The following is a 17,555-nucleotide window of genomic DNA, read 5'->3' as shown; positions in this document are numbered from 1 at the left end:
GTTGAACCTCTGTGGGAAAAGTACCAGAAATAGCGTAGTGTGAAATAGCCTCTTGTGTTATCCAGAGCAGATGACAGCTGGTCAAGAGCCGGCTTTCTGAGAGGATTACCAATCATGAAAGCAGCAGGACAATGTGGCAAAATCGGGGAAATATAGTCACCCAATTAATATCACATACAAAACCTACTAGCTCCCAGAGTGAACAGGGGACAGGGAGTTTGCTTTATGCATATTTGCTGTTTAACGTATTCCTGTACGTTTATATTCAGCTTGTTCAACAAACTTTTGATAAATGTATCATACGGTCATCCATATATGCAGCAAAGTCTGCCAGACAAACATGGTCTGGCTCATTCTCTCAGCTCTGGCCTCTGCTCTGAACTCTCACAGTATGGTAACCTATAGTGGAAATCCAATGCAGTTAGCTGTTTGCTAGCAGTAACATTTTTTTATTTGAAATGTACTTGGCCTCAGTGGGAATAACACTATCCATTTTCTGTTTCCACAGATGCAGCAGCTCTTCTATGAGAACTATGAACCAAATAAGAAGGGCTACATACGAGATCTCCACAACAGCAAGATCCATCGAGCCATCACCCTCCACCCCAACAAAAACCCTCCTTACCAGTATCGCCTACACAGCTACATGCTGAGCCGGAAGATCGCAGACCTGCGCCACCGCACCATCCAGCTCCACCGGGAGATCGTTCAGATGGGCCGCTATGGAGCCAATGAGCCCGGCCGAGAAGACCTCCAGCTGGGCATGCCACCTTCATTTATGCGCTTCCACCCAAGGCAGAGAGAGGAAGTGCTGGAGTGGGAGTTCCTGACGGGGAAGTACCTCTTCTCATCATCTGACGGGCAGCCACCCCGCAGAGGCATGGATTCCTCCCAGAGGCAAGCCCTGGACGACATCATCATGCAAGTGATGGAGATGATCAACGCCAATGCCAAGACACGGGGGCGGGTCATTGACTTCAAAGAAATCCAGTATGGCTACCGCAGAGTGAATCCTTTATACGGGGCAGAGTATGTGCTGGATCTGTTGCTGCTGTACAAGAAGCACAAAGGAAAGACCATGACTGTGCCTGTGAGGAGGCACGCCTACCTGCAGCAGACCTTCAGCCAGATCCAGTTCAAAGAGGAAGGGGAAATGGATGCCAGAGCTTTGGCCAGCCACATCAACAAAGATTCAGACTCGCTCTCATTCCTGTCCAACTCGCTGAAAATGCTGGTGCCCTTCAAGTTGGCCACCTCTGGCCAAGACCAGAAGGAACCTAAAGAGAAGAAGGTCAACATCTTAGTGCCTCTGTCGGGACGCTACGACATCTTTGTGCGATTCATGGCCAACTTTGAACGAGTTTGTCTGATCCCCAACCAGAACGTGAAGCTGCTCATCCTGCTGTTCAGCACAGACAACAACACAGAGCAGGTGAAGCAGGTGGAGCTGATGAGAGAGTATCACATGAAGTATCCCCGAGCTGAGATGGAGATAAAGCCCGTCACTGGCTCCTTCTCCAGGGCTTTGGCTCTGGAAGTGGGTTCTCTGCACTTCTCCAACGATTCTCTTCTCTTCTACTGTGATGTGGATCTTCTCTTCACCAGTGACTTCCTCAAGCGCTGTCGGACAAACACAGCCCCAGGAGAGCAAACTTACTTCCCCATCATCTTCAGCCAATACGACCCCAAGGTGGTTTATGCTGGGAAAGTCCCTAGCAACAACCATTACGTATTTACCTCCAAGACAGGTCTGTGGAGGAACTACGGCTTTGGGATTGTCTGTGTTTACAAAGGAGACCTGGTCCGAGCTGGAGGCTTTGACACGTCTATACAGGGCTGGGGTTTGGAGGACGTGGACCTTTTCAATAAATTTGTCCAGTCCGGGCTGAAGTTGTTCCGAAGCACAGACACAGGGATAGTGCACGTTCACCACCCTGTCATATGTGACCCTAACCTGGAGGCAAAGCAATATAAGATGTGCCTGGGCTCCAAAGCCTCGTCGCACGGCTCCAGCCAGCAGCTGGCCGAGCTGTGGCTGGAGAAGAACGAGCATGGCTTCAGGAGAGCGGCCAGCAATAACGGCTCAGCGAGGACAGCGTGAGCACATCTGCCGTCTGTCCAGAACATAACCCCTTTCTCACAGCGTGGGGTTTTCTTTACCGTATTTATTTTTTACTGACATGATAGACTTCACATGGATATATTTTGAAAGAATATGAAAATATACAACAAAACGCCATGATGATCAATTCACAGACACAATCTGGTTTCTAGTATGGAAGTACATGTTGTAAGTAATGATGGAAGGAATATTGTGTGAGCCTGTTACACGTGTGTCAGTGTTCTCACTGTGTCCCTCAGTGACACACACCGGGGCAGAGCAGCGGTCCACTCTTGATTGTGAATATTTACAAGAGACATTTAATAGCAGACAGAACTCAGATCTCAGCTATCTCAATCATTAACAAGGGCCACCTTTTCTTTTTATTTGTTTTTATGGGATGGTAATAAACACAACACTGTTACTGTTTATCCTGGAGTCATTTTCTATGAACCCAACTGCTGGATTTTATATCTGCAATTAATCGTTTGCTGACTAATTTATTGCATTTGCCGGCTCCATCTCTTCTCTTTGACTGTTGAAATATGTATATTAGAAAGAGTGTATGACCATGTCGGCTGTGGGGTGCTGGTTTTCATTTTCCTTTTGTTACACTCATTATCACCAAAGAGTTTTGCACAGTCTGCTTTAGGTGCGTCGGTGTGTTCTATAGGCACTAACATGACACTGACTGTATTATTATTGTTATTATTAATAGTATGTATGTTATTGTTATTAACAGTAATAATGATAAGTGAGCAGGCCTATGTGATGGGTGAAGTGTTCCGCCTTTAATGCAGCGGCTGAAATGTGAGCAGCTGTGTCCCACATCCTGTCTCTAATTTTTAAGTGTGTGTGTGAGTATGTGCTCCGCCTGTCAGTGTAACACTCCATTGATTTAATGCTTCTCATACAGCATATGAACATGAATGGCTGACTTTTAAGACTGTTGTTACAGGGTGAATGGCTGTATTGTCCTTATTTGTATTTAATTTTTTTGGACATTTTTGTATTTTTTGTTCTTTCAACTATGTCCAAGTGGGCATGGTTTTCTATTTAAAAAAGAAATAAAATGGAGGAAAAGTATTCACATGTGCTACTCTTGTGGTATTTTTCTCAGTGTATTACACCTGCCTGTTACCTTAGCAACATCTAAGAAGCATAGTCTTTGAGGGCCCTGAGGCTGTGAGGCCAATCGGTCACATTTGTAAAGTCCATGAAAAATACTTATACATAACTGGCTCTCACAGAAAACACTATGGAGATAGAGCCAATAATAATAATGTATCATATGAAGTTCACTGGGTACACATCAAAAGAAAGTGTGAAGCAGTGCGGTTGAAGCGCATTTGTGGTTCTGTGATTGCTGAGTCACCTCTTGCAGGGACAATAAAACAGGGCCTCCAAAACTGATGCTGGGATAAGTCAATACTGTTCTCACAGCACAGAAACAAACACACAGGGTTTCAACTGTAAGCCATAAGAGCCAGGTCAGGACTGCCTAGCCAACTAATGTCAACTTCATTATCATAATATATGGAGGCCCAGAAATACTGAGATTGAGTGACTTTACACATACACTGGGCTGTTCTATTGCCATGCCTTAGCAACGTTTTAAAAGACACACATGTAGGCAGCTTGTAACAACCGGGGTTTTTATGTGACCGGTAGTCACTCACGGTAACGCCCACCCAGCCAGGGATTCGCTGTTTGGTTGGCGCCTCCATTTCCTTTTTCCCCTATTTAATTAGACGGAGCAGGAAGGGAAAGGTGTGTGCAGCAAGAGTGATCGGTGGAGCAACACGCTCATCTGTTTAGAGACCAGCAGTTAGGTCGTTTAAAGTCCGTGTTACCGTTGTCTGATCCACCGTCCACAGTCATCATACCCTTCTGTCGCTTCACTTCCCGGATTATTGTTTACAAAACTGAAAGGAGCCGGACATCTCCCAACCACCTTAAAAACCAGGACTGGATCGAAGTGGAACATTTTGGATTTAACATTGAACTATGGGAAGACTAATTGTTTGATTGTTTGTGGGGTATTCAAAAATACACTTGCTATTTGTGATTATAATTTTGAGTTGTGTCCTTTCTTATATTTTCTAATGTCATTCAATGTTGGGTGTTTGCAGTGAGATGTTTACACCTTTGTGCAGACTTACTAAAACTGACTGACTAGCAAAATCTCAAACGTCAGGAGAGAGACCTGACTGGCACCCCAAAGAACCTAAATAAGGAAACTGTCACATAAAAAATGGCACCCCAGATGGGACCGAAGATGAAATATTGTTGAATGACAAAGATAAAAGAAAAATAACTAAATAAAGAAATCCACCCCTGTGGCTAGTAGACCTATACACCTTGTTTATTTTTATTTTTGGGAAAAAGAGAACAAAGGACAACAAAATGGCTGCTTATTCAGAATCCTTTGTTGCAGGAAATGGGAGGAGAATTTGTGGTGTCCCCTACATCAAATACAGTACCTTCTCACGAGTCTCCTCCCACAACATATTCACTGTTGGACATGGAGCTCACTGGATTCTCAGAGTTGGCTAATCCCTTAACTCCTCAAACTGCTGTAAAAGACGACATGGATGGAAATGGAGGACCTCAACCAGTAACTTCTGCCTTAGAGGTAAATAATTCTGGCTCTAGGATTCAACAGCAGCTTCAGAAAATGATTGAGGAACAACATCACCATCGCCAGGAGCTAAAGGATAACATGGAACAAATGACAAACAAAATCACAACTCATAATGAACAAGTAAACAAAGCCCTGACAGGCCTATTTCATGAAAAACAACAAGAAGTTGTCAAACATATGGATAAGCAGTTTGAATATCTGCAAACACAGCTCAATGCATCCATTGGCTGGCGGTTAAATCACTATCATACTGACCTGCTCAAGGATCTTTGTTCTGCTCTCATCCCAATGTCTGTTACCATAACTAACCTACATGAAGAGCTTTCCAAATGCAAGAAAACTATAGATACATTGTCAGAAGAAATGACGGCAGCCAAAGTTAGCACCACCTTTGGCCATGTGAGTGTTCAAACCCACCCTGTGGTTTTACAGGAAGATAAGCCCCTGCCCATTCCAAACCGCCCCAGATTACAATCCACCGTACAGCCTGGACTGTCAGGACAATTTTGGGTCACCTGCGGGGTCTACCATTCATGAGGAAGTAAAGAGCAGGTTCATGGGAAAGAGTCCTGTTAAACTTCAATTTCCATCATTTGGGAAACTGAATGATACACCTGACCCTCTCCAATATCTGGAAAGGTGTGATGATTTCCTGGCTCTAAATCCGCTCACGGATGAGGAGCTTATTGCCACCCTGCGTAATGTGCTTCACGGGACTGCAAGAGATTGGTGGGATGTTGGCCGCCATAAAATTCACACTTGGAGAGAATGCCATGACCAGTTCCGTGCTGCCTTCCTGTCAGAAGACTATGAGGATGAACTGGCAGAGAGAGTGCGCAATAGAGTTCAGGGAGAGGGTGAAAGCGTCAGAGACTTTGCCTACATGTACCAGTCATTATGCAAGCGCTGGAAACCAAATATTGATGAAGAGGAGATGAAGAGGCCTCTGACATTTCCCCTCCTTCACTATACATGCTGTGGAAGGCCAGCATGAAACTTTCATTGCTGGGGCCTGACCACAGTCAGCAGCGGTGGAATTGTTACTAGAGGAACGATGGCAGCGATGTGTACAAATTCAACACTACATGTATGATATTTAACTTTGTATTTAAGTACAAATCAAACAGGAATTAGCAGTGAAACCTACTTACAACTAGCATGGAAAGAAAAGATCCAGCTTAACCAGAGAAGCAGCCTTTATTACCCAGCGTTTGAAGGTTTGCAAAGTACATAAAGAACCAGTGAGGACCACGGGCCTCATTTATAACGCCGTGCGTAGGATTCACGTGGGTAGGTTGCTTACGTAGTAGAAATCCAAAAATAGGTACAGACATTTTCCGACATTTTCCGATTCACCACACATTGCGTACCGGTACAGCACTTCCTACGCTGGTTTCCCTTTATAAATCACAATCGACTCGAAATGTGGTGCAACTTTTGTGGGCTTCACGTAACGCCCATATTTGCCTATAAATAGTCAAAGAAACGCCCATTCATTCATTCATTTTGACTGACTTTATGAAGAAGATAGCAGGAAATGACGACAGAACAGCTAAAAAAGACATCTCACACCGTGTCAGATTTGTTATTTTGGGGAGGTCGAGATAAATCATATTGTTTGGTGGATGCAGTTTGAACCAGAGTAGCAGCATGGAGGTTGGATCGTCACCAAAATAAATAAATAAGTGGTCCGAAAAAGGTTAATGACAAAAAAAAATACACATAGCCTTCCTCAGGCAGTAGACTTGTTTGAGACGCGTTGCGGCTCGCCTCGAAGGTAGACGAGAATAGCCGATCGCAGCTCGGAGTTGGCTGCTGCTTCGGATTGCAAACAACTTTAAGGTGCATACCGCCACCTCCGGAGTCGGCTTGACTCAGTTTGCATTTATAAAGAATGCACACATGTGTTTAATCGTTAATGTCAGATATGTACTAAGTAAATACATTTGTTCCTGCTCAAGATTAGATTCAACTTTATTGTTATTGCACATATCACAGGTACTGAGACAACGAAATGCAGTTTAGCTTCTAACCAGGAGTGAAACAAACAGTAAAGTGAAAAGTAATGTACACAATCTACAGAATAAAATATATAATTAATTGAATGATGCATAAACAGTGAGGGGTATGAATACACTAGATATACACAGCAGCCTGTGAGCAGTATGAACAGTGTGTATGAATATGCTAAGATATATAAAGTATGAAAACGGTAAGCAGTGCAAGTATAGTATAAAATATATAGATATTAATTTCATGATGATAAACATTGTGGAACAATGATGAAAAATGTTAATGGAAGCGGCGACGTAAAACTGACACAAAACAACCACAAACTTTTGCCGAGCCAATTGGAGAGTTTCATCAACAGCACGTTGGTAAAAACCACCAATGAGCGCTCAGCTCGAGATACCAGCGAGTCATTTCCCATCAAGCATTTCTCTTCCGCAGCCCGTGGAGAGGAACTGCGCCGCATCGCTCTCAAGGCTGCGGGCGAACACACGGCGGCCTGCGTTGTTATGGAAAGCCAAAAGTGCCATAATACGGGGGTGAAAAAACGCGCGAACATACGGGGAGGTCCGTTTTTTCGCGCGAAAAAACGCGCGAACATACGCGGAGGTCCGTTTTTTCGCGTGAAAAAACGGGCCAATATACGGGCGAATGTTCGCGCGGTTTTTTATATGATAATGAGCCCCTCCTTCTGATTTCCTTAGCCAATAAGTTAAAAGTGTCTGTAACCAATCAGTGAAGGGTAAAGCCAGACCAAAACAATCTGTAGATGAAAAGTTCCTGACATGGTGAGGCTGTGCTGTAAATTGTGCATTATTCCAGATTCAGGGGACTAAGTATTAATTTGCCTTTGAATATAATAAATATATCAATCAATATATCAATATAACCTGCCTTCATTGTTTTTTTTAAATAAAATGGCATTACCCTTTTCCTTAAACCTCTGGAGTGTGAAGTGAAGGTATTTTCTCAATTTTTAGAGGTCTCCTTAAATCCACTTTTAAATGTACTTCTTATAACATGGCATGGTGTTACATGTCAAAATGTTCAGTAGTCTCTGGTGTTGCTAGAAATGCAAATTCACTCACCTTAGAGCACTGTCTTATGAGAAACCTAGCTTAGAAATCCGATTTTTGGAAAACTTCAAAACTGTTGTGAAACACATGTACTCATGTCATCCATTTTTTTTGGTGTTTCAGATTTTGTTCACCAAAGTCTTTGGTTCACAAAAGTAGTGAAATATATCAATTACACTATAAGCCTATATAAAAGTGTTGTTCATGTCTAAAATGAAAATGTGTAAATTATAATTTAGAGTAAAATATTTCCATCCCTCTACTTTCACCACAGAAAAGTTACATCAGGACTGAATAATGACTTCATATTCCATACCAAGGTGTATGTGATGTGTACAAATACAAATTCAGCATTTCAACTTTATTTTTCAACCAACTATTTATGTTAACATATGAAACTGTAAAATCTCAATATTTCCAATATCAGAACTTTTTCAACCAACTATTCATTATAAATGTAAAGACAGGGGGTCTTTGTCCATGGTCTTTGTCTGTCTTCCAAGACAGTGGGTCTGGCTGCTGTGTAGGTGGGGCTGATGGTGCATGGCCTGCTGGTGGCTGTGTCGGAGGGAGGTAGGTGGGATTGTCCCGGGTTGATGCTGGTGGCTGGATTGGAGGTACGTCTGCTAGGCGAGACTTCTTTGCTGGCTGGGTTGATCGCGATGGCTGTGGTGGAGGCCTTTGTACCGAGGTGTATCTTGATCTTGTGGCAGGGACAGATGGAGGCCGCTGTAGTGATGCTGGTCCTTTGGTCCTCGGTGGTGATGGCTCTGGTGAAGGCCCTTGAGCAACGGTAGATCTTGACCTTGGTGCAGGCACAGATGGAGGTTCTTTCTCCTAGGCCCAGGCAGCTGTGAAATCTGAAAGAAATATAGGACAATAATTACTACTAAGTTCATTCAAATAAAGTTCAAGTGGAATGTTTCTAAAGCACAAATAACAATGCACAACTAAAAATAAAATGGAGAGGCGGGACAGGAGTCTCTCTCTTACACAGGTATTTTCCAGTTATTTCCCATTCAATATAAAGTCACAGACACAAATATAACTACATCTATAGGTGTGTATGTGTGGGACGAATACAAGTTGATGTTATTCATCTACACATGTTACCTCACTTTTACACACAGAAATCACTTTTACACAGAGTAAACGTTTACTAACGGAGAGTCTATTTTGTCACAAGAGAAAGTTCATGACTATCGATAAGAATACAAACAATACCTATGTGGGATTCACCATCAAAAAGTTTGTTCTCTTTTATCCTCCTAATGACACGCTCTACATGAACCCTCAGTCTGGCAATGGCCTGTGTCTCCCTCACCTCATAGGCTGGCATTTGCTTCTGCTTTGACAGAAAAGGTGGGCAGTACACCTTGCATTTGCAGCAATCGCTGATCAGGAAGCTCTTATCTACCATCACTGCTATGTTTTCAGTCAACAACGCAGCTATTCCAGATTGTTTGAAAATCTCCTTGTCGCTGACAGAACCACCATACAGACTGGAAACAAATGTCACTGCACCATGTGGGGCTATGCCAACCAGGGCTTTCATGGTGCAGTGAGATTTCTATGTAGAATACATTTCACTTTGGAGGAGGAGTGAGGATGGTGTTTGACACCTCAGCTCTGTGCAATCCAGGATCACCTGTGTGTCTGGGAAATCTTTGAATGCCTCTGGGAGGTGGGCTTGAACTTCTGCAGGTGTAAGCCAGATGCACTGTGACCCCAATAAAGTTGTAAGAAAACTTGTCCATGTTGCAATGATGCGGCTCACAGAGGACTGGTGTACGTTGAAGCGGTTTGCAAGGTCCCTCTCTTTCAAACCCACCGACAGGAAGCATAGAAAAAGGAAGAACTCGTCAATTGGCTGAAGCAGCTGTCTCTGGAAGATAAAAACAAAAAAAGGTTACTATATTAATGTCATGAGTGTAGCACACTATGGGAAAAACATTAAGTTGTTTTAGTTCTCTGATGTATTCAAAAAGGATTGAGTACTTTAGCCTTTTAGCCTACACAAAAGCAATGAAATGTCGGAGAGACATTTTCCCTTCAGTTTGTGTTTAGATTGTGTGTTAAAAGAAACATAACCTACCGTTGATGGACGTGCGTGTGTAACCACTTCTTCATTACTCTTGGCAGTTGATATCGCTCTAGTAACAAACCATTTAATGAATTGAAGGCTCAATTAAAAACCAGAAGGCCATCAGGTGGTTATAGCTCGGGAATCTGTACACAAAAGACACATGTCAGTCATTAATTGACAGTAAATACAATCGTGTTAACTGTAACACATGGGCTAATGCTTTCCTCTTGTTTGCTATAATACATTACAATTCAAATAGACTGAGTAAGAAGGCACTAGGTGCAGGTATAGTAATCTACAGCAGTAAAATGTAGCAACTACATTAGCAGCAGTAATAATAATCTAAAACATACAGGGAACATTTTACACACAATGACTACGTTTACTCTTCATTCTTACGTGTGCAACTGGGGGAAACGCAGTGGATATTGACATACTTTTACTTTGGTAAGGTTTTGAAGATTTCCACTTGTAGTAAAATATTCTCAGTATGTTGTTAGTATTAATATGTTTTACTCCACCACATTTAGTTAACCTTCATAGTTTCTAGTTACTTTTTATATATGAAAACACAGGATTTATGATTCTACATGTTCAGTTCAGGAGTATTTTAAAACCATAGTATTTGTACTTATACTTCAGTTAAGTTGAGTACTTATTCCAACACTGCATGCATATAGTCAGCGGTCACACGGCAGGTAAACAGGATTCTTTATAAGCTAACCCATCTCAAAAACTTGGATAGAATTTAGCCAAAACATTACCTTGTATAGAATCGGATGTTGTCGTCGGAGCCAGCAAACCTCTGTTAGCAAAACTCTCGCTGGACTCTTAACTCCTGCAGTTGCTTCTGCAGATCCTCCACTGTTTTGGAGTTGTCTTCTGCAGCTTGAGAGGACATGTCCAGTGAAGCTGCTTCTGGGTCTATCCGCCTCATGCTGTCCCGCACTCTGCGTCTCTGTATCCACATCTGCTGGGCCTGCAGCTGTGCCCTGACAGATTCAGGGCCAATCTGGTTATTCCCAGCCACTATCTCCTTGATGAGGTCGTCTAGTGTAGCATCTGAGATGGTGGAGTATGTCCCAGAGCGCAGCATGTGGAACTGCCTGAAAAATAAACATGTTTTAAATATATGAGACCTACGGTATTCAGATTTACTTTACAACATGCATAGTGTAACATGGCTACAACCCCTCCTTGGGATGTTTACAATAAATTGAGACAAGATGGCACTTCCAATGTTGAAGACATTGCTACATACCTCAATCGCCGTCTCACTGTGCGCAGAGATACTTTTAATATCTGTGCCATCTTTGTTGCTGTAAAACCACAGCTCCTCAAAAAAGAGATTTGCTCTCTGGAAATGCTGAATTGTGGGGGACCTCGACCACCCAACAAAATGAGTGGGGCGTGGTAGCCAGAATGACCTGCAACAACAGCAAAACATTAGATTACATTTATTGTCATTGTTGTAAAAGCAACGCATTTATGCCGTTGTGCCAGAAACGCACACAATGCGTCTATTTTATTGTCATTGCCCAGCCTAAAGATACTTTAAAAAAAAATGAAATGCAGTTTGGCATTAAACCAGTGGACATGCAATACACTATAGTTGTAGTATACAGTAAGAACAAAAGCATAAATGTGTATGGGCATAGAGATACATAGTTGCAGTCTGTGTCTTCCAACCCTGAAGACAGAGACTCCCCCTCTGGCACCCTTTCAATGTCCTCATTCACACGTTTGATGATACGTGGTGTACTACAGATGGCCAGACTGCCCTCGACGGGGGAGGGGGAATAGCGTCTCCTCTACTGTGGCAGGATATAAAGGTGGAATTTGGAGTACAGTTTTAAGTGGACAACTCGAGACTCAGAGCGTCTCACCAGAATGTTGTAATTAATAGCTGGCAACTACAGATTAAAAAAGGTGTTTATATTGGTATTACCCATATTTAAAACAAATAATTACTTTAAAATGTATTGGCCTGTTGGACACTTAGTACTCAACAATACTAGCACTGGTTTATCAACGAAAGCCTATGCTAAAGTGAACAATTATCACATCGACCTACCTTGTTGTGCGGGTGTGGTAGGCCAAGATCTCCGGACTTCAAGTATATATTCCCGAAGGTCCTGAAGTAAAAGATCAGCTGTAGGGACGTTAATTAGCCTGCCCCGTGACCACTCGAGGCTCCTTTCCATGGTTTCTAACCTGCCAGTAAACGGTTTGGTGAAATAGGGGAGAAGACAGAATTTGTAAGTGTGAAAGATCTCACACAACCTCAGTTTAGGTTACATGCAAAAACAAACTACATTCCTTTGTGTTGGTAGTAGTGTTAACTGTGTACGTTATTCTCCCGACCAGGAGAGAAGCTTTAAAATAGGAGACTAAATGGAGTCTCTGTGAAAGTTCAATTGGGTACTTTAATTAAAAGAGGCGCGGTAGTGTTACAGACAGAATATTGTTCAGTCAGACAAACAGCTGTGATCTGGCTCTCCTCGATAGGGAAGAGAAGAGCCCGGATCTCTCCTCCGGTGCTGTTTATATATCGTCTGCTGGCTCCTCCCCGCCAGCCGGCTCGCCTCGTCTCTAATGTCCGTTATTGCATTTAAACAGAGGATAGGTTCTTTTCACATTCAATATATGCTTAACACGCAGTTTCTCCTCATATTCTCTTTCATCACTCTTCATTTAACACATTCTAAACGCTGTAATCAATACTCTAAACAATACTTCTCGGCTCGTTTGGTTTCCGGTCATTCCGGATGTTGTCACATGCTACTCTCGTCTGTAAATAATGTATTCAAATAAACTGTACCTTCATTTAATATTCAGCATGGTAGTATCTCGACATCTATAGTTGTAGTGTTAAGTCAGTAGGCTTCGGTTTGCACCACTCTCTCATTTCGCTACTAAATTCACCTCTTCAGGAAATCGTATATTAGCCACATGCTAAATGCTAACCGGAGATGAAGGATTTTCAGAATAAAAGCTTAACTGCTTGTGCACAAGAATTTCTGGTTTTTCAGTATAAAAGAGCATTAAAACTGACGGCATGTTTAAACTACATTTCCCCATTAAAACATTGATTTTAATTTCTAACAGTAGCAATAGGCTTGGCCCTTACCTCGTTACTGTGGATTGTAACACGGCATGACCGGCATCATCTGTTTGGAGAAGTCTTGTGCAGTCATTTATTGTCCTTTTGCAACGCAAGATGAAGTTTCTCGTGGACATTTTTCCGGCTGCTGCTACTGCTGCTGCATGCTTATAGAGAGGCGAAGTCCCTCCCTTTCCGGTTGAGCTCCATGGGACCTTATTTCGGAAAAGGTATGTATTGAAGTAAATGGAGAGAGAAAGATTATCTTTCGATCCCGTTTGAATTGAACCACAAATTACACATATGATTTTTGTCAATTTAAAAGATAATTTTGCAAGTCAAAAAAATGTAAATGTGTCGTAAAACTGTGAAGTAACACTTTTTTTTTGCCTGAAACCAGTCAATGACCTACATCTCCCGTCGCGCACCACACACCAAGACGGCCGTCACGTTGGCACATTTCACTTATTTCTAGTTGCGTATTTTTCATAGTCTTATATTTCAACAGTTTTACGACAAACTGAGTTTTTTGACATGGAAGTGATTGTTTAAGATGACAAACATCATAAGTGTAATTCGTGGCACAATTCAAACGGGATCAAAAGATAAGTTTTCTCTCAAGATATATTGCCTGATCTTTTCCCTAACAGCCCTGATACCGAAAAGTCATGGTATTTTTCTTTCTTCAGTGTCTGGAAAAGCACAATTATGTTGTTTTTCCGGTTTTGTAGACAACGAAAAAAGTAAACAATCCTTCCTTTCTAAAACAGAACAAAGAACACAAAAATGATGCAATGTGCAATTGCAATTGCACTGAAGAGAAACATTCGAATTAAAATTTTTTTTTTTTTATAAATTAATACATCTGAGGCTGATCAATTCCCATTTATTTGAAACATGAACGCAGGCGACAGGCTACCACCTTAAACAACTGGAGAACAGACAGCTGTTGCCAAGCAGTTGGGACAATTAAGGTGAAGCAGACCTTGGAATACTTTGCATTTATACAAAGATTGTAAGTGAATGAAAAGAGATAACACAAAAAAACGTTTCCTTTCCGAGACTCGAGCCCGGCCCTCCCGGATATTAGACCCTTTGACCGTTAGTCTACAAGCAGATAGTGGATAGATTTAGTTTGAAAGATATAACTGGAGTCCACCCACGCAGCGTCGAAGTGCGCATATTTTAGATATTTAATCATATATTTTCGAATATAAGGGGTAGAAAATATGATTCAGATAACCGCATAAATATGTGGGCACATTTTCAATGTATATTGTCTTGTATAAATTAAGTTATACTCTCGAAGGCATGTTTATGTTAAATATTGTATATCATTACAAACAGCAGAGGGCAGTATAGGACACGGAAAGGCCTCAGTGGGCATGCCGTAAAAGGGAATGTGTTGCTGAGCGCATGCCGTAAAGTAAGTGTTGTTATTATGTGTCTGCCGCAGACTTGGCATTCTGGCTGGAACGGCAACAACGTTCCCTCTGCTTCATTCATTTCTCCTGTTCAACAGGTTAGTAGTGTGTACAAAGATTATGTCATATTTCGATCTAAGAAGTGTTTTTGAAACTGTTCTTTATGTGTAGTTTAATGTCATTCTGTCAGCTAGTTCGGCTCCACTACAGTGGCTAATGACGTCCGCTAGCTTCTTTGTTCTTCTATGTTACTAGGTGTATGACTCCCGTGCAGTAGTTTGGCTTACATTTCAAGTGTATTCTGCTTGTATAAATATGTGAAATGCTGGTCTGAGTTCATAATTGTTCATATTATTGAAATTCTAATAGCGCGCTAATGCTATGCTAATATTGTGCCTATGATGTGCTGCGTACCGGTACGCCGAACCGGTACTGGACTTGTAAAAAGTTTCGGTTCAAGTCCGGTTAAAACCGGAACGTCGGGAACCGGTACTTACGTATATTCTCCTTTTTGTTCTAAACCATCTAAAACCTTCCATAGATCGAGAAATTTGCGCTGAGAAAAGACGAAAAACATTGTTTTGGCTTCTGATATGGCGGCCATTACTGAACTCACGAAGTCTCGCAAAATATCGCAACTGCTCGCGAGATCTGTGTGACGTCAAGGGAAGCTGGCTTAGACATAGTGGACACTGACAGCGTGGGATGCTGGTTGCCATATTTGGTAGTGTAGCTAAGCTAACTCCTTTGCATGTATGGTGATATAGTGTCTGCCGAAAGAGCAACACTTCACCCAAACAATGTCAATATGCTGTTGTTCTTGAACAAGAACACATAGACTTGTACTCTTGCAGATTGAGTCTTGTATGTACATCACTATGTATGTAGTTGTGTTGTGTAGTTAGTAACACATGTAGAGTTATAGAAAATACATGGTGTAGACACAAGTTGGAAGGGGGCACAATAAACCTGACGAGTTTGAATTTGAGTTGATTATGAGTTTATTTTCAATTGATAATTAGCTCACAATAAGTTCACTTTAGTTACTCACACAACTTGACCCAAGTCCGGACTTATAAGTCCGGACCTGAACCTGAACCTCTGGACTTGAGTCCGGACCTGAACCTGAATGTGAGTCCAGGTACACAGCACTATGCCTATCAGTGGACAACAGAGCCAGGTTAAAGTGAGTACAGTCAACCGGGTTGTGTGTGTTATCACTGTATTATATACTGGAAATGAAGAAGGCTTTAATCCTTCATAAAAGTCATAATATGGCATGTGGATTTATTTCCATTTTTGATTAGAGAAAAATACGTCATACAGTTATTTTGATTTGCTAAATGTAAAGGTATGTTTTTTTTCCTTCAGATTTCACAGCTGCCTGGGCCTAGTGGCCCAGAGGTGGCGTTTATCCAGCAGCCAGAACCTTCATCTGTGCCGGCCCCCAGGTCAAAATCTACCGTGGCTCAAAGACCTCTACCACAGCCATCACCACCAATGACCAGAGGACCAGCATCCCTACAGCGGCCTCCACCTCCATCTGTGCCTGCCACAAGATTAAGATACACCTCGGTACAAAGGCGTCCACCACAGCCATCACCACCAAGGACCCGAGGACCAGAGGACCAGCATCCCTACAGCGGCCTCCACCTCCATCTGTGCCTGCCACAAGATTAAGATACACCTCGATACAAAGGTCTCCACCACAGCCATCACGATCAACCCAGCCAGCAAAGAAGTCTCGCCTAGCACACGTACCTCCCATCCAGCCACCAGCATCAACCCGGGACAATCCCAGCATCAACCCGGGACAATCCCACCTACCTCCCTCCGACACAGCCACCAGCAGGCCATGCACCATCAGCCCCACCTACACAGCAGCCAGACCCACTGTCTTGGAAGACAGACAAAGACCATGGACAAAGACCCCCTGTCTTTACATTTATAATGAATAGTTGGTTGAAAAAGTTCTGATATTGGAAATATTGAGATTTTACAGTTTCATATGTTAACATAAATAGTTGGTTGAAAAATAAAGTTGAAATGCTGAATTTGTATTTGTACACATCACATAAACCTTGGTATGGAATATGAAGTCATTATTCAGTCCTGATGTAACTTTTCTGTGGTGAAAGTAGAGGGATGGAAATATTTTACTCTAAATTATAATTTACACATTTTCATTTTAGACATGAACAACACTTTTATATAGGCTTATAGTGTAATTGATATATTTCACTACTTTTGTGAACCAAAGACTTTGGTGAACAAAATCTGAAACACCAAAAAAAATGGATGACATGAGTACATATGTGTTTCACAACAGTTTTGAAGTTTTCCAAAAATCGGATTTCTAAGCTAGGTTTCTCATAAGACAGCGCTCTAAGGTGAGTGAATTTGCATTTCTAGCAACACCAGAGACTACTGAACATTTTGACATGTAACACCATGCCATGTTATAAGAAGTACATTTAAAAGTGGATTTAAGGAGACATCTAAAAATTGAGAAAATACCTTCACTTCACACTCCAAAGGTTTAAGGAAAAGGGTAATGCCATTTTATTTAAAAAAAACAATGAAGGCAGGTTATATTGATATATTGATTGATATATTTATTATATTCAAAGGCAAATTAATACTTAGTCCCCTGAATCTGGAATAATGCACAATTTACAGCACAGCCTCACCATGTCAGGAACTTTTCATCTACAGATTGTTTTGGTCTGGCTTTACCCTTCACTGATTGGTTACAGACACTTTTAACTTATTGGCTAAGGAAATCAGAAGGAGGGGCTCATTATCATATAAAAAACCGCGCGAACATTCGCCCGTATATTGGCCCGTTTTTTCACGCGAAAAAACGGACCTCCGCGTATGTTCGCGCGTTTTTTCGCGCGAAAAAACGGACCTCCCCGTATGTTCGCGCGTTTTTTCACCCCCGTATTATGGCACTTTTGGCTTTCCATACGTTGTCGCTTGCCGGCGGGGGGGGGGGGGTGGGGGGGGGGGCTGAAACTCGACCAACAACCAATCACATGAATCTCCCGCCCCAGACACACAAGCACGCGGTTTGATTGGCTAGAGCTTGCACTGGCATATGATTCGATT

General features: G+C 42.1%; 4 protein-coding genes and 1 long non-coding RNA gene across 11 annotated transcripts in view; 3 read left to right on the top strand and 2 right to left on the bottom strand.

Annotated features, from left to right (window-relative positions):
• The window catches only part of chsy1 (chondroitin sulfate synthase 1), a 52,921-nt gene extending 49,734 nt beyond the window's left edge, over nt 1–3,187 (top strand). Inside the window, exon 3 of the mRNA XM_079663358.1 lies at nt 509–3,187. Within this exon, the coding sequence (XP_079519484.1) occupies nt 509–2,101 (1,593 nt within the window). The 3' untranslated portion in view covers nt 2,102–3,187. The remainder of the gene's footprint in view (nt 1–508) is intronic.
• lrrk1 (leucine-rich repeat kinase 1) overlaps nt 1–17,555 on the bottom strand; it is a 186,442-nt gene that overhangs the window by 18,162 nt on the left and 150,725 nt on the right. The gene's annotated exons all lie outside the window — the stretch shown is intronic.
• Nucleotides 1–17,555, top strand: part of LOC307028389 (uncharacterized protein) — a 361,942-nt gene that overhangs the window by 218,595 nt on the left and 125,792 nt on the right. The gene's annotated exons all lie outside the window — the stretch shown is intronic.
• LOC307030287 lies at nt 6,327–7,644 on the top strand. The gene is made up of 2 exons (XR_013805605.1): nt 6,327–7,322; nt 7,365–7,644. It is a non-coding gene; the product is annotated as an uncharacterized lncRNA (long non-coding RNA).
• Nucleotides 7,981–17,399, bottom strand: LOC307028390 (uncharacterized protein). 7 transcript variants are annotated; one of them, XM_079663360.1, is made up of 9 exons: nt 17,356–17,398; nt 14,942–17,313; nt 13,048–13,235; nt 11,992–12,131; nt 11,179–11,344; nt 10,682–11,023; nt 9,927–10,060; nt 9,480–9,716; nt 7,981–8,691 (listed from the first exon to the last, which is right to left on the bottom strand). In XM_079663360.1, exons 2-6 carry the CDS (start codon nt 15,161–15,163, stop codon nt 10,726–10,728), a joined length of 1,014 nt encoding a protein of 337 aa, XP_079519486.1. In that variant the 5' UTR covers nt 15,164–17,313; nt 17,356–17,398; the 3' UTR covers nt 7,981–8,691; nt 9,480–9,716; nt 9,927–10,060; nt 10,682–10,725. The 7 variants fall into 7 exon arrangements, with proteins under 7 accessions (XP_079519486.1, XP_079519488.1, XP_079519487.1 ...); XM_079663361.1 differs by having other exon boundaries at nt 7,983–8,691; nt 9,927–9,984; nt 17,356–17,399; XM_079663362.1 differs by having other exon boundaries at nt 13,048–17,313.

The sequence above is a fragment of the Notothenia rossii genome (assembly GCF_949606895.1).
Source record: "Notothenia rossii genome assembly, chromosome: 2".
Classification (NCBI taxonomy): domain Eukaryota; kingdom Metazoa; phylum Chordata; class Actinopteri; order Perciformes; family Nototheniidae; genus Notothenia; species Notothenia rossii.
The sequence above is the reverse complement of the archived record's forward strand: the minus strand, read 5'-3'. Positions and strand labels throughout refer to the sequence as shown.